A 22,705-nucleotide genomic window follows, 5' to 3' on the forward strand; every position below is an offset into this window, starting at 1 on the left:
ATCTTGGAATATGCCCGTGCCATCAGGGAAGAAAAAATCCATTGATGGAATAACCTGGTCATTCAGTATATTCAGGTAGTCAGCTGACCTCATTCTTTGAGCACGTACTGTTGCTGAACCTAGACCTGACCAACTGCAGCAACCCCAGATCATAACACTGCCCCCACAGGCTTGTACAGTAGGCACTAGGCATGATGGGTGCATCACTTCATCTGCCTCTCTTCTGACCCTGATGCGCCCATCACTCTGGAACAGGGTAAATCTGGACTCATCAGACCACATGACCTTCTTCCATTGCTCCAGAGTCCAATCTTTATGCTCCCTAGCAAATTGAAGCCTTTTTTTCTGGTTAGCCTCACTGATTAGTGGTTTTCTTAAGGCTACACAGCTGTTCAGTCCCAATCCCTTGAGTTCCCTTCGCATTGTGCGTGTGCAAATGCTCTTACTTTCACTATTAAACATAGCCCTGAGTTCTACTGTTGTTTTCCTTCGATTTGATCTCACCAAACGTTTAAGTGATCGCCGATCACGATCATTGAGGATTTTTTTCCGGCCACATTTCTTCCTCGAAGACGATGGGTCCCCACTATCCTTCCAGTTTTTAATAATGTGTTGGACAGTTCTTAACCCAATTTTAGTAGTTTCTGCAATCTCCTTAGATGTTTTCTCTGCTTGATGCATGCCAATGATTTGACCCTTCTCAAACAGACTAACATCTTTTCCACGACCACGGGATGTGTCTTTCGACATGGTTGTTTAGGAAATGAGAAGCAACTCATTGCACCAGTTGGGGTTAAATAACTTGCTGCCAGCTGAAAGATAATCGCCCATGCAGTAATTATCCAATAGGAGGCTCGTACCTATTTGCTTAGTTAAATCCAGGTGGCGACTTTTTTTTTGGCCAGGCAGTGTATTAAGTAGCATCAGCGGTAGATATAAAATAACACAAAAAACGTGAATCCTAACCCCTAACCCCAATCCTAACTCCTATGCATGGGAATATGCGTTTATCAGCCACCCGAACCCAACCTGACACACAATCCGCCAAATTTATGCATCATAGTGGTACAACTGTCAGGACTGAGGACGGAGACGAGCATCGTGGCACTTTTCAATGTTTGCATGTGTGTTTTAGAGAGATAGATAAAGAAGGAAAGAGTGATTGAAGGTGGACTACTTCACGCAATGTTTCTTTAAGTTATTAATAATGTCCTTGGAATGCTGCTTCGTCACTATTTGTCCCATCATACAGTCCATCGGAAACCAGCCTGGCCGAGGTGCTCTGCGCTTGCTCCCTGGATTTTGAAGTTGCACAGCATTAAATACGTAAAAGAAGAAGAAGAGGAAGCCGGTAACAACACGGTGAAATCTATATCCAGAGCTGTGCTTTTTTGGGCGGAAATGTACAGAGCATTGAAGTTGTCCACTATGGTACCAGTTAGCTGCTAGCTAACCGTAGCTAACGTGTTTGTTGATTGTTTGGTCTGTGACGTAATAGGTCAACCGGAAAAAGGTCCAATACTAACAAGCTGAAAGGGCGCATATCTCCACCTATCGTACTCAAATTGGACATACTTTAGTAAATAAATTGATTTCTTCCTGTGCTATACTGGGGCAAGGACAGTAGTCCAATTAAATGGCCCAGTCCAGCTGTTACGGTAGCTCGACTTAACTGTGCATGTAAACCTACTGAGTGACATTTTCTAGCATGATTGATCACTAATTATTAGATGTCATGGTTCCTATTAATATAACTGATGTGGATTGAAGTGTAAGTCTGGGGTTTATTTTAAAAGAAAATCATTCTTTGTAAAATCATGGAAATAATTATCAAAAAAATATGATTGTAACTGAAATCCTGTAACATTATAGAACTGTAGAACTGAAGAAAACTCAAAAACCATTTGTTATGCACAAACATGTCGGCACTTAAATTCAAGTGTGTGTAGATTCTGTTCTTTATAAGAACAAATCCCAAATAAGGAAACATCAGTGAATGTCAGAATCCTTATGAAAATTGCAAGCTGGTTTTAAGAAGAATTTTTTCCTTAAGAACGGCTGGTGAATGTGGCCCAATGTACCCATAGTAATGCTAAGATCTGGAAATACGAATACATTGCAACTAGTTCGGGCACAATCAGACAGGTTGTAAACAATAGTTCATAAATTATCTAAACCAAAGAGAGTATTCCTGGAATTTAAATCCTTTTAATCCTTCAATGCATAAAAACTGTGCGAGTACAAGTATGGTGAGTCAATGTTGAACAACAACTGTGATGGATATTTACAGTGGTTTGGGTAATAATTTTACCATTTGCCTTCAGTTTTTCCTCCAAATTAATTTCACAGTGGCACTTTATTAGCTGAATTGTGTGGTTAGGGACTTGAAAAGAGGGTCATCATCAAACCCATCTTTGCCATTATCCTCGTCATCATCGCCACAAGAGTGTAAATGATCATCCAATTTGGCAGCCTGAGGCAGCTGAGTCGTACGACCCACTTGAGTAACATAAAATTGTACTCTTTGGGATTATACTTGGAGCCGTGTGGATTTTATCTGGCACAGCCAGCTATCCAGCAGACTGTCAGTGCCGCTGGACAATCTTTTAGCTATCTCCTTACGAGGGAGGAAGAGACAAAGGAATGACCCCTAGTCAGCACCCTGTAAATGGCCTTGAGTTATGGGCTGATGTCACCCTCGCAGCCAGCCAGCATACAGATGGCCTTCTCCTTGAACTAACTGGACGCTGTCACTTTCTCTCTCGCTCGCTGTATCTCTTTCTTTTTTAAACAGCCAACATGAGACTGGTGGAATTTTCCAGATGACACAGAGTGAGATCTTTGTCATGCGTCTTTCAGCTTTCAAATGTAGAACTGATAATTTAAAGTCAGGATGTGCAAAAGAGCAAAGCTGGTCTGTATTAAAAAATGACTTTATAGTTTACAAAATGTTACAAGTCAGTCCGAATTGAGATACTGACCCGTAGAGGGGTTTTAAACATGAAGGGAAACAATAATAACTTGATCTATAAAACTTTAAGGGTGGTCTCTGCGGGGGTTATCTGGCTCTAACCTTTTAAAGTAAAATGGAACTTTTCTCCTGCACCCATTGCTCTTCTAAATCCACCCCTGGGTCTGTAAGCGTTTAAGTTAAAATATGAAATAGACGGATAAACTGAACACAGGGCCAGGTTCAGGGCCACTTAAGAGCGATCTTGGGCGGCATTTTGAAATGGTTCATTCGCTCGCCGGAGACACAGAGAGAGCAAGAGTGAGAGGGATAGCGCTGTAATGTATGGAGAGAGACGTCGAGAGACCCCAAGGTGAGCGATAAGTGCGTCCACGTGTTTGGCAGACTGCGAACCAAACCAAACAATCAGACAGTGGAGAGGTTTGCATGTCAGACAGAGGAACAGACATGCTGTAAGAAAGCCCAGAGAGTCGTTGATATGTTCAGAGAGAACAGATGGGGAAGCTGGAGGAGAGCCAGGTATCGATGAAAGGGAGCTGTGGGGTTAAGGGGGAGGAGGCAGGTAGGCCAGGTTGACAACTATAGATGTAAAATAGTTGATCTAACCCCTCGACCAGATTAATAATTGACGTGATGGCACTTTAAACATCAGTTTCATAACCAAGGAATGCATCCATGAAAGCGGCGGGAGCAACAGCGAGGAAAGGATTATTTATATCTTGCAAATGTTAGGCGTAAATGGACACGGTTAAGCAATGCTCGCCGCAGCCCCTCGCCAACACCAATATTGTTCCAGCCGACGGAGCTCCCGGGCTGGAAAGAGAGGGAGAAAGAGAGAGAAAGGGACCCCCTCCTCAATCACCACCTCTTTCCTCCGCTCGGTAACAGCGGGGTCTCCACGGTATCCTTCAATTAGGTTGTAGTTTATGGCCCCGGGGCCCAGCCGGTTCGGCGCGCAAGGGGCCATGATCCAAGCTTTGTCTCCCACCATCTCTCTTGACCCGGCCACCGCCACTCCGCAGGGCCACATCTGCTACCGAATGTGACCCCTCGGCTGCTTCTCTCTCCATCTATTCCTCCTTCAAACCATCCATTATCCTTTTTCACTTCCCTGCGTTCCTCTTTTCAGCTTTTTTCTTTAACACCCTTCACTTTTATTCGCTCGAGTCGTTGCTTACACTCAGACTGGATCCAACATTTTTCTTTAATTGAGGTTTTTTTTTTTATTTCGAACGCTGAGAAATGTGTGTGTCTGCAGGAACAGAGAGTGAACTGTTATCATTCCCCAGTTATTCATCTAGTCCTGAGAGGGACATGTCAAGGGACTTCCTACTACTGCTGCTGCACACACAACTAATCTGTACAGTATGAAGGGAGAAAATTTAGCTGCAGCTCAAAGGGAGACTTATGTTCCTTCGCTATGGGCCGCGGTGGACTCTACTACATTTTACACCTGCCCTCTGTGCATACAGAGAGCGTTGGGGTGGGTTACAAATCCCATAACTCATAAGAGGAACTAGGCCATTAAAATGAAATAGTAAGGGAACAGTACAGCACTGTCTGTCTTTAACTTTTTAGCAAGCTATTTTTGGCCATCGTGCACCATGTATGCCAGTATGCGGTTGAACATAACCAGGAAATGACAACATCCATAATTCACCCGAAAGCTTCAAATCTGAGGTAAACGAGCCCTAATGCTAAGTTTAGAGGTGGTCAGTGTAGCTCTGCTGGTTATTTCGGAGCTACATATTGAAAGAGTCACGTTACATTAAGGGCTCACCGCCATGTCGAGGGAAACAAGTCGTCAAATGGACATGTCCGTCCCAAAGTGGTAATCTACGGTGAAAAATATGGCCAATAAGAGCTAGGTTTTGGTTCAATGGGGTCATTGTGAGACCAGAGCAGGCCTACAAAGCCAAGCACAAGTGCGGTGTGTTTCTCTGAGGGTTCATATGTTTGGAAAATGCAAAATGAAAGGAGGGGGATAGGCTGTATACAGTAAATTAGAATTTATGTGGTCTCATTAGGCCTAAATATGTGGTTATGGATATGAATTTATAAGCAAAAGTATAAAGCAAAGCAAGGATGCAAGCAGGAAGGAGAGGAGAGGTGTGTAGAATTTTTTACAGATAAGCTTGTAGCTGATGTAGAGCAGAGAGGGAACACTTTCACTGTTGAGAAGTGGTTATATATGTTGGATAAGAAAAACGTCTTTGTTCTTACTTTGGTTTTGAAGCTGCACAAATAATTGCATGTGGGACATTTTTTTTTAATTCATTTACAGTTTTGAATATCACAACAAACCCTGCAAACATCAAGTAAAGAGCACAATGTCAGGCTTCAGTCTGTGTGGGGCGCATTGGCCTGCACGTTCTGCAAGACCCACAGCAGATACTGGCAGCGTGTTTTCCTCCTCCATGGCTACAGGCATGCACACGCAGTCATACTGTAATGCACAGTCACAATGCCAGCTGGACAGGCTTCCCGTTCATGCACTGCAGCTCACCATATACAAACCAAATTGCTAACTGGCAACTGTTTGTAAATCATAGCTAATGTTTTTGTCATTTTGAGACTGCATGGGAATCTCTTAAAGGGATTTTCACTCAGGTGCAACGGAAAGTCCTGAGAATGACTGTGGCGTACACAGTCATTCTCAACAGGTGGGCACGGTCTGAAAAAGTGCATGTTTTGCCAACTATTTTCTTATGAGAGAAAACCAACATTTTAAAGGGCATATCTAGTATATTGTGAGTACTTGGGTAGCAGAAATCACAGTTACTGTTTTGGACTCAGCAGCTGGACATGAGAGATTGATTGCTTTTCTTAAGAGCCATGGCTGTGCAGACGTCTACACTGCTTGGCCTGCTTCTCTTTTGGTGGCTGATGGGAGTGAAGGTGGTGAAGATGTTGAACCACTGCTGTTAAATCAAAACTGTCATCTGTCGGCTTTTTTTGAAGACAGTAGTTTATTTTTATTTGACTGACTGGTCCACAGCAAAACAGGACAACCGTGTGAGATTCCAGTTGGCACTTCAGTTTAACATTTTTAAATGTAATATATTACTGGTGGCATCATAAATCCCAAAACAATGACTCTGGTCATGTTAAACTTGACAAAACGTTCACTCACACCATTAACATCTAAGCCCCTGCAGTCTGGTGTTACCCTCTATTAAGAAATCATGCCAGCTAATTCAGAGTTATGATGTTAAATACGTACAGCTTCAGTTAGTAACTTTAATAAAAAATAACTTTTTTTCATACTTGCCGAAACTGTCAGTATACCTACACAGATAATCTCATCAAATTGCAGTTAACATCCATGTCTGTCCAGACTCATATGTTGCCATGACAGTACACAGTGCTCCAGATACGCATGTTGCTCCAAGGAGGGTATATTTGACTTTTTGGATATAAAATGCCAACAGGCCGTCTTGAGTTTTCTTCTTTTTTTAAAGATATTTTTTTTGGCCATTTTGCCTTTAATGGACAGGACAGGTAACCGTGAAGGGGGAGAGAGAGAGGGGGGATGACATGCAGCAAAGGGCCACAGGCTGGATTCGAACCCGAGCTGCTGCGGCAACAGCCTTGTACAGGGGGCGCCTGCTCTACCACTAAGCCACTGACGCCCCTTGAGTTTTCTTCATGAGTCTTCAGTTTATTTTGTGAGGTCACAGTGACCTTGAACTTTAACCTCTGACCACCAAAGTTCCACACATATTCGACAACCACTCAGAGTCTAGATGTCTCAAATGCAGCAGTCAATCATGTCAATCACAGCTCTTGAACTGCAGTCAAACTGTCATAGTTGGCAGCACTGATCAAATATGAATCAAGATTCTGTTACTGCAAAATGTTTTCAGAAATATATTTCATACTGTTTAGCTGTCTTGAACAAAAAACCCTGTGCACTGCTCTCGCTAAGCTTCACAATTTATCTGTAACACTAACGTTTCAGTCCTCCTGCACCTTCGTTACCAGTGTTCAACACCATTATTTCCAACACTGAGCTTAAATAGAAACTGCCCCACCCATTTCACAAGTGTGCACAGGTGTGAGCGTGAATGGTCTGTCTCTATGTGTCAGCCCTGCGACAGTCTAGTGAGTCTGTCCAGGGTGCACCCTGCCTCTTGCCCAGTGTCAGCTGGGATAGGCTCCAGCCCCCCCGCGACCCCCACAGGGATAAGCGGCTACGGAAAATGAATGAATGAATGTTTCCAACATGGCGGCTGGGTCACAAACTTTCTCATTTTATAGCTAAACAGTACACTAAAATATGTTTCTGAAAACATTTGAGGTGAGAAATAGGTAACTGCTGCTGTGTTAAAAACTCCTCAGCGCTGACTGGTTGTTTTCCCTCGGCTGTGGTGGATTCTGGCCAATGCCGTCTGAAGCTCTACGAGGAGGCAGAGAAACTTCTTTGTTTTTTTTTTTTTGCAGATTTTCTGTCTCACTGTGTAGATGTAGTGAAAGATTCAGCAAACATGACAGAAAGTTATTTTAATAAAAGTTACCAATTGTAGTTTTAAAGCCTGCAGTATTTCCACACTCTCACTGGCTCATGGCTCTTTTCTAGTCTTGAACCTAAAACAGGGTCTGTCGGCCATATCTAATCGTTTCTGCTGCTGTCTTTTCCTCATGTAACATGGTTTATGTATTCTGTCTTCATTACGAAGCAATCAACAACCTTTGATTTATATGGGTAATTTAGCTATAATCCCCCCATTTCCTGATCTCCTACAACCAGGCATGTTATAGCACATTTCTGCGAAGCACTCCTGCTGATGGGTTCTCCCTGACTCTGCTGCACTGACCGGCCAGGCTTGGGGTCACTGTACAGTCTCATAATAATAAGGTACATTAATGCGCTCTGCAGAGCAGTGCTATGCCTCTATCACATCTGTAGGTCTAGAATCAGATCATTAATCTGTCATTAGGCGCTTTGAGATGTGGAGAGGTGAGCTGGATGGGTACGCTGGCTGGCGTGTTGGCTGGGAGGTGTAAAAGGCTCTGAGAGGTTTTCCAGAGGGCAAAACCTCCTCCCTCTCCACATTAAAGCCACTGCATGACTTAGACCACATCAACACATGGAGAGGCGGAGAGGGACAGAGGAAAGAGAGTCTGGGAAGAGGCTGAGAGAGTGAAACATGGAGCAGACAGGAAAATAAGAAGGAAGGTAAACCCAGACACAACACTTCCTCTGATGACAGGTGTGAAGCGGCGCAACGGTATGGCAGACTTGAGCAGCGACCCCAGAGTGCAGAGATGAGTCCTGAGTAACATCCCTGGCTTTCACCGTTTGTTAGGTCCTATTCCATCTTTACATTACCTCCCACCTGTTGCTGTGTGTTGTCATGTTCTGATAATAAATGCTTACATGATCGCCGGCTCAAGGTCTTCTGGGGTTGGAGAGTTGCCGCAGGTCGCCGCAGTGCAAATCTCCTGAAAGAAGAGAGAGGAGGATAAAGAAAGAGAGGAAAAAAGGCACAATAAAATCATCAGTTTTCACAACTGCTTAGGGAATAATAAACACTCCCAGCTAGGCTTCAGTATCCACCAGTTTCATTCTGTCGGCTGAGACTGGTGAAAGAAAAGAGGGGAGGTGAAGGAGTGAGGAGGTGAAGGAGGAACACTTGTTGTTGACAGAACAGCAGGGTTAAATCTGAATGTTTGTGAATGTTCTTGCTCCTCTTTTGCTCTCCTCCTTCCCTCTTTCTGTGTGTGTGAGTGTATGTTTTTCCCCTCCTCCGATGCTCGTGGAAGCTGCCAAGAAACTGTGCCGGCCTCCTGAGCTCTGTGTTGCACATCAAGTGCGGCTGTCCGAGCGCACACTGATGTGCGATTTTCCATCCACTTGCCATCCAAAGTGGATCGGTACCAGCACTATCATTTTCTGTCATTACTCATTTCGGGCCAGACATTGTGCGGAAATCCAGACTATTTTGGCAGTGTGAGGCAAGAAAAAAAAATAAAAGAGAAAAGGGAGAGCGGAAGAGAAAGAGGGTGAAACCTGTGTGACTGTGACAGAAGGAGAGACAGTTGGGCCAGCCTTGTTAAGAGGCAACGGTAGACAGGACAGGCAGATCTAGCTGAGGTTGTTTCTTACCTCTCCTGGAACTGTTTGGACGGGATTAGGCCGGCACGGGGGTTGGCTTCCCCCTCGTGTTTGGCCTGCCACCAGGTTGCATCATCCTGGCTCATGATCTGAAGGATGGAGCCCTTCTTGAAGGCCAGTCCAGCCTCTTTACATGGGATGGCTTTGTCCTCTTTAGGGTCGTAGTCAAAGAGTGCCTTCAGGAACACCTGGGCATACAGTGGAGGAGGGGAGGGGGAGGAAAACAAAGAGCTGGATTCAGGGCACAACAGGAAAAAGCAGCGGTTCACTGTAAATGACCTTTCCCTCCATTGCGTGGAGTGTGAACTCTGCAGGAAAGCCATCACGGCAAACACAGAAGGTGCTTCACCAACGCTCAGGGTGATTATTCTAGAAAGGTCATTGCAATCAGAAGTTGAAACCTGTAACCGCTGGCCAAGTCAGTTTCACCATGTGGTTCCATCAACACTTTACGATGGACTAAGCCCTGTCACCGTCTTCCAAGTGTGGCGAGACTTAACATCTCCTGAGTCAGAGCCTCCAGTTGGACGCGCTTTGTTCCACCCATTGACGTGCTCTAATTCTAAACACAATCTAATATCAGTAATCTTTCCACATTACAGGAACAAACCAATGCAGAAAAAAAGTTGTATCCTTTCTTTAAGGAGTTGTTCTAATTTGTTTTGGCAGTGGGGGTGGACACAACTCATCAACACAAAGGAGGCTGGACCTTATAGTGGAAAAATCTCTGACATCTTTTCCCCGCTGTGGGCGGCGAGTTGCAACCTAAAGCACCTTGCTGCGTCTTCTGTTCAAATTGAGTTCTGTCATGATGAGTTATCACTCCTAAGACACCTCAGTACATGTGGAAAGAGAAAACAGAGGGAAGGAAAGTTTGTATGTGTATGAAAAAGAGAGAGAAAACAAGGGAGGCATAGATCACCATTTTTTGATGTCCTTTTGATTTAAAGAGTGCTTTGTGCCATGTAGTAAAGTTATGTTTCAGACAGAGATGTTTTGTTTGGGTCATAACAGCCACGTTGGCTGCTAAACCCTCCGGCAGAATATACCCATACATCTACACACTGCTTCTCGTCACTTGGCTCGGTTTATTTGGCCTGTGGATGCTCAGCCACTTAGCTGCCCCTTTGATGCATCTACACTACCTGATGTAAGCGGGCTATTTTCATGAAGGAGTGGCTGAGTGTTTGGCACCGGCGGACTGTTTGTCAGACAGCCAGACAGCTCTAACCATTACGCGATGACAAAGGATGTAAGTGGCCCACCCTGTCCTGTACACCGCTGTTACACATGCAGGGTGGGCTGCGTTGTTAGTAATGATAAACGGCCTTCGACCCTGGAGCTTAAAACCAGCGAGTGGATCCAGCCTCTGTCTGCTACTGATAGATGGGCGTGTGAGAAATGGTGTATCAACACCCCAGTGGGTGAGAATGATGGCATGCTGATTGGAGTGTCAGTTAAACCACCCTCAGAATGGATGGCTACAAGCTACTGTCTCCTGGTGCAGTGGTCCAACATGAATGTAGATAATCTTGTCTTACATGTGGCTGCGTATCAAACCTCAATGTTTTTTTTGGGTACCAACAGAAATGCTGGTGAGGAATGTCTGGACTGGATAATAGTTTTCTATTTTTCTTTGTTAAAGTCTTAAAGTTCTTGTTCATGTACATGTGTTCAAACATTTATGAAGTACAGAGCGTCAGAGGCTTAGTGGATAGAGCAGGCGCCCCATGTACAAGGCTGTTGCCGCAGTGGCCCGGGTTTGACTCTACCCCTCTCTCTCCCCCCTTCATGCTTACCTGTAATATCTATACCGGCAAAAATGCCCCCAAAATATCTTTAAAAAAAAAACCCAAAACATTTATAAAGTACGCTGAGGGTGTGTTCAAATGCAAAGCAATTTATAGTTAGTTAGCAAGTTATAGTTTACATCCCTGTCTGTCCAGACTCCTATGCAAGCTGACAGCCGACGACGTGTCCAGTTCGAATGCTGCCGCGAAGAAGCTACAAATTCTGAAACGTTGATGCTTCACAGACATCTCCCCCCCGGCAGCACAGACAGAAGATCTGTACAATCGGTACTGTTTCAAGGTGGACACCCAAGATTACTGTTAATTCATTACCTGACAAAATGTCTGCCCTTCTGTTCTTGAGTTATGGCATTGAATAGTGGCCAGAAAGGTATTTTTGGAGAACATTATGATGTCAAAATGAAGATGACCTTTGACCTTTTGGATATAAAGTGTCATCACGTCATCATTTTATCCTGTTAGATATGAGACATTTGTGTGAATTTGTAATTATTAGCAAAGGAATTCTTGAGTTATGGCCAAAACATGTTGTGTGAGGTCATAGTGACCTTGACCTTGGAGCATCAGATTCTAATTAGTTCATACTTCAGTCCAAATTTGAAGAAACTCCATCAAGGTGTTCTTGAGATACCGCGATCATGAGAATGAGACAGACCAGGTTGGAGTGACCTTGACCTTTGACCACCAAAATCTAATCAGTTTATTCTTGAGTTCAAGTGGACGTTTGTGCCAAATTAAAAAAAAAAAAATCCCTCAAGGCCTTCTTGAGATGTCATGTTGGTTTTTTTTTAAGATTTTTTTTTGGGGGGCTTTTTGCCTGTACTGTACAGGATAGAGTGAAACGGTAAGAGAGAGAGAGAAAGTGGGGGATGACATGCAGCAAATGGTTGCAAGCCGGAGTCGAACCTGCAACCGCTGTGGCGCCGGCACTATCCACTGCCCTACCGACGCCCGGAGATGTCATGTTCTTGAGAATGAGGTAGATGCAAGATCACAGTGACTTTGCCTTTTGACCACCAAAATCTAATCTGTTCATTCTTGAGTCCAAGTGGACGTTTGTGCCAAATTCGGATAAAGAAATCCCTCAAGGCCTTCTTGAGATATCATGTTCTTGAGAATGAGGTAGATGCAAGATCACAGTGACGTTGACTTTTGACCACCAAAATCTAAACAATTCATCCTTGAGTCTAAGTGGATGTTTGTGACAAATTTGAAGAGATTCTGTAAAGATATTGCGTTCACGAGAATGAGATGGACGGACAACCTGAAAACATACTGCCTCCAGCCAAGGCTACTGCCGGTGCAGAGGCAGAGAAAGTAGAGGGCTTGGAGGAAAGTGAGTGAAGCCAAAGCACTACATGGTGAGCTCTGTAAAAATATGTTTTTGTTACTTGATTCCAGCTATAACTGTTTCTTTACTAAGAACCAATTCACCACTAACTTCTGAACACACCTAAACACTAAAGGGGCTTTGAGGCGGAAATGGCAGCAGCAAAGAGAGGGAGGTGAGCGTGAACAGCTCTTTGCCGCTGCATTTGGAGTTTATGATGGTTTTATCTTTCTCAACTCGCTGCCCAGCTCCCTCCGTCACCATGGCAACCGCAGAAACTTCAGCAAGAGAAACAACACAGGAACGGATTTCACTGGTATCTGAGTTCCCTGAATCATCAGACGCTGCTCCACCAGCAGAAAACAGACACATCTAAGAAAGAAACCACTACTGAGGGAACATCAGCTTCAAAGTTTGATTCTCTGGTCTGAATATAAACAGATTTTAGCAAAACTTGCTCTAATAACTGTGTCATAATACAAAATATTTCCACTATTTTAAGCTATGACCTGCTCTTTTTAACTGCGTGGTGATTATATACAAGGTGGAGAGCAGCAGCTTGTAGTGTACAGGCTGGATCAGAACACAGAACATTGATGTTGCCTGATGGCAGCAACCGCACTCTGTCTGAAGGTCGCTGTCACCTTAAATCTACTCTTGTGAGAAAGTACTGGTCCTGCTACCGCTGCTACAGTTTACTGTGCTCATCACAGAGGCAATTTTACATTCTTTGCACCACTCATTCACCTCCTTCTTTTCTGTCACTTTCTATTGCCTTGACTAGAACTCCTGAAGCCTTGCTAGAGGTTTAAACAAGTCTGGCTCTGAACCGCTGTCTTGGGCCGTCAGTGAAGGTGGGAAAATAGTTTCTGAAGCCACTGTCTCTACTTTCCATGCCATCTGTTGGAAAATACACTTTGGGTTGTACGAATGAAGCCGTTACTTGTCTGGTGTACATTTTAAAAGGAGACTAACGACTGTTCTGTGGATTCTGGATGGCTGATAGATGTATTATCTATGCATTAACATGACTAAAATGTGTTTGGTGTGGACAGTCAGAGAGAAATATATATAGCAGACACATGCAGGAGCAAAAATCTGACAGAAGAAGTAAGGTGGGGTCGTGAGTCTGGGTTTGAATGCTTTTGAATATGTGAAGGGGACGTGTTCAAAGTAAAACAGGGTTTCCTCAAAGTTATCCTAAATTTGTCGCTGATACTGAAACTCAGGTAGTGGTTCAACAATCTGGCCCTGTTACTGTATACGCTCTTCCCATTACCATATCACAGCTCTCCTCTTTCCGTGTTCATTCATCGCTTGTTCCAGATTTCCAACAAAAACGTATCATGCTGGAGCAGAGACGCTCTCTGTTTTTTAAGTCAATGAGTGTAACCCAATCAACAGAAGGCTTACGCCAGAACAAGACCTACCTTTGGCTCCTTGGTTGGCGCCTCCTCCTTGACGCCGGGGACGACTTTAAAGGTAATTGCTCCTTGCGACTGGGCCTGAATATTGGGAAAGGCAAGACAGATACAGCAGTTTAGGTCCAAGTGGAGGGGGTGGAAACACCAGTCATCTGTCCTGCAAATATTTCACAAGGCACCTAATCCAATGAAAGTCACATGACGCAAAGCACTGTTTGATTTTTCAACAATGGAAGGGTTATTAGGATTGGATGACTCTGCTTGGCAGGGAGATAGAGTATGTGTGGGGGTAAAAGGAGGAGTGATGAAAGCTATCATCACGCTCCAGAGGCCTTTGTGTCTGAGACGGACGCCTGAGTTTAAGAGACTCTCTCTTTCCTCTCCAGTTCTCCCCCCCTGGCAGAGTTCAGGCCCACGGCGAAGCTTATTTGAGGCCTGCGGCGGAGCCTGTTTGGAGGAACTACTAAGCATCAATCTAATCCAGGGGGGACCGTGTGGCTCGATGTATGTGGTCTAAAGGCCAGGAAAGACTTGTAGAGAAAGGCCAGTGCTTGGTTTTCAGGGCTGCGACGGGAGAGCACATGGTCCTGGATGAGTTAGGGGAGGTTTTTTGCCATCACAAACAAGGAATGTTATTTTCGCCAAGGGATTGGGGCTGAAACACGGGAGAAAGCCTTGAACAGCACACACACACACACACACACACACACAGGGGAGAATGCACTCACACACACACACAAACAGATGAGGCTTACCAGAATACGAATGATTTCCTCTGGTTTCTTGTCATCCACAGGGATTCCATTGACCTCCTTCAGTTCATCTCCTACATGAATCAGCCCTGCCACACACAAACACAAAGTTTACATATTGACGATCGACTGTCCTAATAGAAGTGAGCTACTGTGTAAAAGTCCAGTGCTCACAAAGCCCCGGGATGTGTATAGTACCCGAGATTACTGTTTATCGCCATGGTGGCATTTGAGATTGGAAAAGAATCAAAACATTATTGTCAACACATGTGGAAATTTGCCTTTGGCTTTACTGTGGCAGAGCTGAAAAACAGACTGGTCACAATGAACACACAATCAAACCAAAAACACGTGGACAGCAAGAAGAGCATCACTGTATACTTGTCATTTGTGTTCATATTTGCAAAGTGGAAAAGGACAACTTATGGCACAGACTTCGGTGTGTTCAGGTGCAGGGATAATCCCTGAATACATCCCCTCTTTGTTAGACACTGGATGTAATTCTGTTGGGATATAAAGTACTTTCACACTGCAGACTCACACACAAATGTTTTGGTAGACAAAAGAGGAAAAACTGACCGCTTCTGTCAGCTGCCCCTCCTCTCATGATCCGGGCCACGAGGATGGCTCCAGTGCGCTCGTCACGCCTTATCGTTGCTCCCTGCAAAGCAATCACAGAGAATGATGAAAAACTGGATGATCTGCGCTGGATTTCCATTCTGCTTCAAGTTGGACTGTTCAAATGTCAAATGATGATAGCTCAAAATGACAGAAAGAAGCATCTGGTCGAAATTCAAGGACATAAACTGCTACTCATGAGAATGCTCATTATCCAAATGGTTGATTTATGATTACTTTTCTGGAAAAAAATGGATGTCTTTAAAGAATGAACAGAGAAAAATCTTTGATGTCTTACATAGGTGCTTTTAAGGTATAGTTTTAATACATAAAATTATGACATGGTGCAGGTAGTTAGTTCATTTAACACACTACCTATTTCATTTAAAATATGTGAATCTTCTTTTGTGATCTTTGCACCTCCCACACATGTATGCACTGACTTGATAGGAAATCAAAGAGTGAATACATGCTAAGAATGGCAAAACACATTAACGTGGCATTTCTGCTTCATTACTATGAGACAGATACCTTCGAAATTGGTTGTTGGGGTGATACATAAAACATGCAAGAATCATTTGAATGTGTAAATCAAAGGAGTGTCAGCACAGGGCAGAAAAGCTCAAAGGTTTAAATCAATAATTCACTTAAAAGACTAAATTTTGCATACATTTCTTCAATAAAACAATGAAAGATCAAATAAATTACTCAATATAAGCATGCCAAGTAAAATTTTCCATCAATTTCACAAGAGCACAGAGTGCACAGAGTAGAATGCAGATCTCCATCAGGCAGCTGCCGGTGCTGGTTTCGCCACTCTAGACAATACAACTGGCTCAGCTGCCCTCGGTGGAATTGTCCCTCCCGGCTCCCTTACAGTCAAGATGCCAGCAAGGATAACACAACATTTTTCTTTAGTGATTAATAAAATATGATGGAATAAATCTGCAGATCCTCTGGTTCAAAATGAGAACAAACTTTGGTATGGATATCAGTTTTTGAGACATGACGAAGGCCAAAATGTGGCCTACAACAGATCAGGTAAAGCTTGTTTTTAGATGAAAATGCCTTTTTCTTTTTGCCACGTGATATTGTTGAGGACTTGTGGCTCCTAACCAGCAGGTTTAGGGGAGTGAGGAGTCAGCAGTCCATGATGGTATGAAACAGTCAATAAAACTGTTTTTTCAACCATGCTGAATCACTGCAACCACGAGAGGTCCTTGAGCATACGGGCATAAATGTGCCCACATATTATTAGGCTGAGACCTCAGTGCTGCATGTCTGCTTTTTGCAGATGATGTGGTTCTGTTGGCTCCATCACACCGTGACCTCCAGCATGTACTAGGGTGGTTTGCAGCCGAGTGTGAAGCAATCGGGATGAGAGTCAGTACCTCCAAATCTGACGCCATGGTTCTCTGCCCCCTCCAGGTTGAGACAGGGTTACTGCTTCAAGCGAAGGAGTTCATGTACCTCAGGGTCTTGTTCACAAGTGAGGGTAGAATGGAATGTTAGATGGGTCGGTGATTTGGCGCGGCATCTGCAGTGATGCAGGCACTGTGCCGGACCGTTGTGGTGAAGAGGGAGCTGAGCTGGAAGGCAAAGCTTTCGATTTACTGGTCCACCTACGTCTCAACCCTCACCTACGGTCATGAGCTCTGGGTAGTGACTGAAAAGAATGAGATTGCGGATACAAGCGGCCAAAATGAGTTTCTTCCATGGGGTGTCTGGGCTCAGCCTTAGAGATTGGGTAAGGAACTTGGACATCTGGAGGGAGCTCGGAGTAGAGCCGCTGCTCCTTCGCATCTAAAGGAGTCAGTTGAGGTGGTTCAGACATCTGATCAGGATCCTCCTGGACACCCCCCCCTTTAGAGGTGTTCCAGGCACGTCCCACTGGCAGGAGGCCCCGGGGCAGACCCAGAACACACTGGAGGGATTACATATCTCATCTGGCCTGGGAACACCTTGGGGTACCTAAAGAAGAGCTAGAAAGCGTTGCTGAGGAGAGGGATGTCTGGGCTTGGCCTGCTGCCCCCGTGACCCAGGTTCAGATAAGTGGTTGAAAATGGATGGATGGATGGATGGATGGAGATCATTAGGCTGATTGGTTTAGTAGTATGCAAGAGTTACTGCAGAGAGACAGGCAAATACACACACGCGCAGGCACGCACGCACACACACACACACACACACACACACACACACACACACACACACACACACACACACGACTAAACACATGACCCCCTCCGGGCTTACACCTGGTGAATGTAATGATCTGACAGGATGTTTCTGATATTCTGACTCACTCTGTCACGGCAGCAGTAGTGGCCGAAGGCATCAGTGGCCTACAGAGAGAGGTGAGGGCCAAACAGGTAGGAGGCAGCAGATTCAAAACACACACACAAACACACACAGTCGCTCAAGCCTTCCTTGTCCTCCTTTATGGGCTTGGTGCTCGGCCAGAGAGACACACGAAGAAGAGGATAGGGTTTCAACTTCCTTATTTGAAATGACAGCGGTGATGCATTTACCAGTAAACCCAAAAAGCCTCTTCCTTTAACCATAAAACAATAGGCTTAATGTGTGCCAACCTGTCACAGCCCTCCCACAAACACCATTTAGGCACCAGCCTGGCTGGGATCTAGGATGGAATAGGATCACAAACTGCAACCCCACGTGTGGCGTCATCCTCGCATGGGCCTGACGACCCGAACCAGACAGATGCGCCGTCTAGTCGACACATAGTTTGTCGGGGCTGCAACTCATCCTTCCACCCTTTCCTAGCTGCTATTCCCATCATCCCCAAAGATTGTTTTTATTTCTGTTGCAAAAAAAAAGGAACAGGCTCACAGCCTTCCTCACGCCGCTCAGCAGCCGTGCTTTATTTCAACTGTCCTAATCTATTGCCGCCCAGGTCGACCGCTTGAGTGCAATGGCTTGCCATGAGTCACGCCGCTCCGGTGTTCCTTCGACAGGTCCAAAGTAGCTCTGGCTACTACCATCGATGAAAGCAAAGTAGATAAAAAAAAACCCCTCAAAGACTAAAGGAGCCTCTGGTTTGTGCCACTTCGTCGATGCCATTAGCATGTCATCTTGGTTGTTTTCACGACCTATTCACACCTAATGGTTTTCCTCCTACATAATGGTTTCCTCAAGGCCTTTAAGGTGTTGAGATGTGGAAGGACATCGGGATAAGACAGTGGTAGGGTCTGCAGAGAGTTGCGGACCTAATAGAATAATTGGGCTTATTATAGAAACCCGAGAGGTTGCAGTAGGAGAGAAATCAGTGGAGCAGGTCAGTGAGAGGAGAAGGCACTGTCATACCCCGGTGTCAGGGTCACATATAACCCCTCAGTGTGACTTAAAGCAGCTGTCTGTGATGCAATGGCCCCGGGACAGACAGAGAGGCCTTTTGTGTGTGTGTGTCTGAAAGAATAGAGCGCTGCAGGGAAAGAGACGGACTGTGACAGACAACAGGGTGTGATGGGGAGTCTGCAGGAAATCTCACAGGAGTATTCAGACATGTGGTCATTAACTTTCTCTCTCTGCTTTTTCTTTCGGACTTTCCTTTTTCAGGCTGGCTGATGGCCAGTGGTATGATGGATGTTTTTATTGTGTCCCCGGGGTCCCTGGTGGCTGGTGGCAGTCTAAAGGCTAACTAAACAGCAGAGAGGCAGCCTTGGACTCAGAGTTTTGTAACGACAATAGGCTGTGTGCATAAACTCCACAGACGTGCTCTCCACCGCACGTCCATGCCTATCTATGGAATCTGCTCACATATGGTGTGTAGATATAAATCGTGTTTTGACACATATGGCTTAAATCACATGTTGAAACCCTGATGCCATTTAGAAACACCGCTTTTACGACTTTTATTGCAAGTGGCAATGGTGATTACAGAGCAGCACATTTAGCATGCAAACACGAACGGATGGGGTCGTGAACCCTGGGAAGCAAGGAGACCATTTTATCCCCATTTAAACCACCATGCTTTATGAGTTTTTACACCAGTAGAGAAACAAACTTGGGTGTTGGTGGACAAATTTGCCCATGCCCATTTTCCTTTTACACCTCACTGACTCTCTTCAACAAGTTATTTGAAGCTGCGCCTTTTTTAAAGTCTTTATTCTTCGTGATTCTCATCTGACCCACTGCCCTTTAACGTGATGGGCCTACACAGGCAGGCCAAGCCAGAAGCAAGGGAGAGGGGAACTGATGAAGGGAGGGGGAACCTCTCCCCTTAATCTGGCCAACCCCAGTCTGAACTCAGCCCTGGTACGGTAGCCAAATGAGCTCTGTCTGATAAGGAAAGCTGAGAGAGGCCAAAACGCTCCAGTGGCAACACGAGCGAGCCAGACTGGAGGGTAAGTGGAAGACCAGAGCAGAGTCAGGCCTGACAAGTTAACTGGGAGGGAAGTGAGGGAGGCAGGCTGTGGATAAATGAGTAGAGGTCAGGGTTGAGTGTAAGACTGTGAGCTAATGAGTGAATAAATAAGAAGAAGAAATACGATGAGAGAGCAGGATAGAAGTAACCAAAGAGACAGGGAGTGAGATCAATGAGGAATGTAGTCTTGTGTAGCCAAACCTATCTTCACAGCACAGTGTCAGCGCTAGATAAAGGTCTGGAAGTGCACATTATCATTCTGCTATAGAGGGAAAAATACTCTGGGTTGTTTGTATTTCTCTAAACCACTGGTTCTCAAATGGTGTGCTGCGGCACACTGGTGTACAGTGATGCCAATAAAGGTGTGCCGTAGGATTTCGTGATAACCACACATCCCTCATTCAATAGTTAACTGGGCCTATACAAAAAGTTATGAATTAATTTTTTAACTGACTGTATCAGTATGTTGTGCACACCCATTTCTAACAAAGATTAATAGACAAACTCTAGCTAAAAAAAAAACATAATTTAATTTAATATGAAAACCTTCAACAGGAACCTATTTGTGGTAGTTTGAGAAGTGTAAGTGTGTGACACATCAAAAGCCCCAATTGGCAGCCAGTGTGAGGGATGAAAACATTTAAAAGGAGAAAGCTGCAAATAAGACAATAGATCGCTTTATTGTATGGAGCAAATTACAACAAAGCACCAGCGAAGACAACCTACCACTGAAATAAAAGAGAAAAAAAAGTTGACAGTATCATGAAAGCTATCTGTCTTATTTTTTTCTTATTTTTATTGTCTTAGGTCATGATAAGAGTAATAACACATGTTATAAAAGCTATTGTGCACAGATATAAATACAGGTGTGTCTTGAGATTTTGGCTTGCCCTTTGGTGTTTGTAACCCACTACTCTAAACCAATCACAAATGTCTTTAGTGGTGCTAAGCCAAGGATGCAGCGACCATGCCCTTGCAAAAGAGTATCTGGAGTGAACATGTTTTGGTGGAAGATTTGCATGTCGGGAGGCAATGACTGTCACTAAATTGGGTAATTCTCTGTATACAAAAAAAAAGCAAAAACACCAGTAGCAGGCATAGGCCATCTGTCTGAGTGTGATTCAACTTTTAGTGATAAAAAAGACAAACACAATGTAATAATCGGCCCCAGAGGTGAAGCCGGACTATACTTGGACTCTATTTACTCTGGATTAACTCACTGGTCTTGATAAAATCACACATGATTTGCTGGCTGTATGTGGCTCTTGTGGGCCATTATTGCGATGATATTACAGAAGCTTGTGTAAAGTGGAATGAATCGGTACAAGTCAATGTCACTGGCACATGCTGCTGCCAGGGTAAAAAGAAGAAGAAGAATACTTTGTAAGAAGATATACTTTATTAATCCCTGAGGGTCAATTAGTTTTCACTCTGTTTAATATACACACAGGTCCGAAATACACACACGCACACGCACAAACACAACCTATACCTCCCATTCTCGACCCTGGTCCCTATGGACTGCGCTACTGCCGCCCCAAAGATATGCAAGATCAACTCCAACTGGCCGGGTGGGTCAGAAAACAGATCAACATTGGGCATGAGAGTCCTGCGAGACAGTGTGGTTTTTTTGAGGTGCGTTCACAAGTTGTTTTATTTATTGTAGAGCTTTATAACAATTCACCAAAACAACAAAGCAGACACGCCTTAAGAAAAGGATTCAGCTTAGACTCAGCAAGTCTGTTACACTCATACTACATATAAATATTTTTTAGCCTATACAAGTGAGATATTCTGCCTGTCATGCTGAGCTTTTTGATGGTAAATATTAAAGCAGTAGATTAAGTTCACTGTCTTGAGAGAATAAAGATTATAAGTCTATGAAATACTTCAGAAGCATCAGGATAAGCATGTAGTGTTGCAGGACTCTGATTTTGAAGGCTAAAACATGCCACTCTGGGCTGCACGTAGGTGAACCTACATGGATCTACAATTCAGCTTGCATGATGTGTTGTTGAAATTTGGGAGATGTGTGCATCGGCTCCTCTGCGACATACGACAGCTTTCGGTTGTCTTAACAGAAGCATAACACCAGCTCAAGGTGGAAAACAAAAGAGCAAGACATAAAGTAGAAGCAAACAGAGGAAGAGAAGTCTTTGCTAAAAGCAAACAGGTGTGAGAAAAAGCAGAGGTCAGTTCATGTCAGTAAAGGCAACCTGGCCCTCATTATCTTCAGGTAGTAAGTAGAGGAAGTCTAAAGGAGCCGAGTTTCAAATCAGCCACAAACTGCTGGAATAATCAACAACACCTCACATATTCACGTTTTTCTTTCGCAATTCCAAAGTTCTGTAGAACCCAATTTTTCCCAGACTCTTGATTATTACGGGTTCGCCACACTCCCCCCTCCACCTCATCACAATCTACAGTCAGACTTCATTCTCTCAATCCTCCAGGGGTGCATCAGCCTCTCCTGGAGGCCTGACGAATAGCTTGGAAGCACTGAGAGGCAGCTGGAACGAGGGGGGCAAATCCAACATCCTGAACTCAGCATCACCTCCCCCTTGATACCCTATGGGTGCTATCATCAGCATCCAGCCATGCATGGCCACTAATGAGGAGTCCTTGCTCTGTTAAACAAATACATAAACAGTCAGGCTAGAACCTAAATAAGCTGCATGATGTGTATGTGGGGCACACATAAGGAAGAAACAAGGTAGGTAAGGGCCCTCAAGCACCAAGATGGGCTTCCTGGTGTAGCAGCTAAGCATTAGTACAAACCGATGGCTACGTTTACACTGAGCCTTCAACGCCTCCTGGCACATGGAAGCCATTTCAGACTTTTGCTTGTGCATGGAAACAGTGCAGGAAGTCAGAAGGGGAACGTCTACGTCTGTCAAAGCACATACACGCATGAATGACAGCATGTGTAGGTGTGTTTTTTGTGTGCATGCGAGCGTGTCTGCGTGTGTGTTTCTATGAGAGCTTCTACCTGAAGTCCGGCCAAACTGGCCCGAGAGAAACCTCAAAAGACTGGATGATTGATGCTGGACAGTCACTAAGCCTGATGAATGGGCTACGCTATGTTAGCAATTAGAGACAAGGCGCCACTTAACCATCAAGTGGCTCAGCTGCTCTGTTTGCACGGAAAAAGATAGCATGGTGTGCTCACAAGACGGTGATGTTGTCGGGGGCTGATTCGCTCTTCTCTTTCTTAACTATCGCTGCAGTTTGCACTTTATTTGAGTATAAAAATAGACTCAAGTCTCTCCAGGAATAAAATGTTGAGGGGCAGAAAGC

At 44.5% G+C, this 22,705-nt stretch overlaps 1 protein-coding gene across 1 annotated transcript in view; it reads right to left on the reverse strand.

Moving 5' to 3' along the window:
* Window positions 1-22,705, reverse strand: part of mpp7a (MAGUK p55 scaffold protein 7a) — a 183,171-nt gene that overhangs the window by 52,908 nt on the left and 107,558 nt on the right. Inside the window, exons 7-11 of the mRNA XM_049564751.1 lie at window positions 14,986-15,067; window positions 14,410-14,495; window positions 13,661-13,735; window positions 9,081-9,277; window positions 8,352-8,416 (exon numbers count right to left, since the gene is read on the reverse strand). Coding sequence (XP_049420708.1) covers window positions 8,352-8,416; window positions 9,081-9,277; window positions 13,661-13,735; window positions 14,410-14,495; window positions 14,986-15,067 — 505 coding nt within the window. The remainder of the gene's footprint in view (window positions 1-8,351; window positions 8,417-9,080; window positions 9,278-13,660; window positions 13,736-14,409; window positions 14,496-14,985; window positions 15,068-22,705) is intronic.

This window comes from Epinephelus fuscoguttatus, linkage group LG21 (assembly GCF_011397635.1).
Source record: "Epinephelus fuscoguttatus linkage group LG21, E.fuscoguttatus.final_Chr_v1".
In the NCBI taxonomy this organism is placed as follows: domain Eukaryota; kingdom Metazoa; phylum Chordata; class Actinopteri; order Perciformes; family Serranidae; genus Epinephelus; species Epinephelus fuscoguttatus.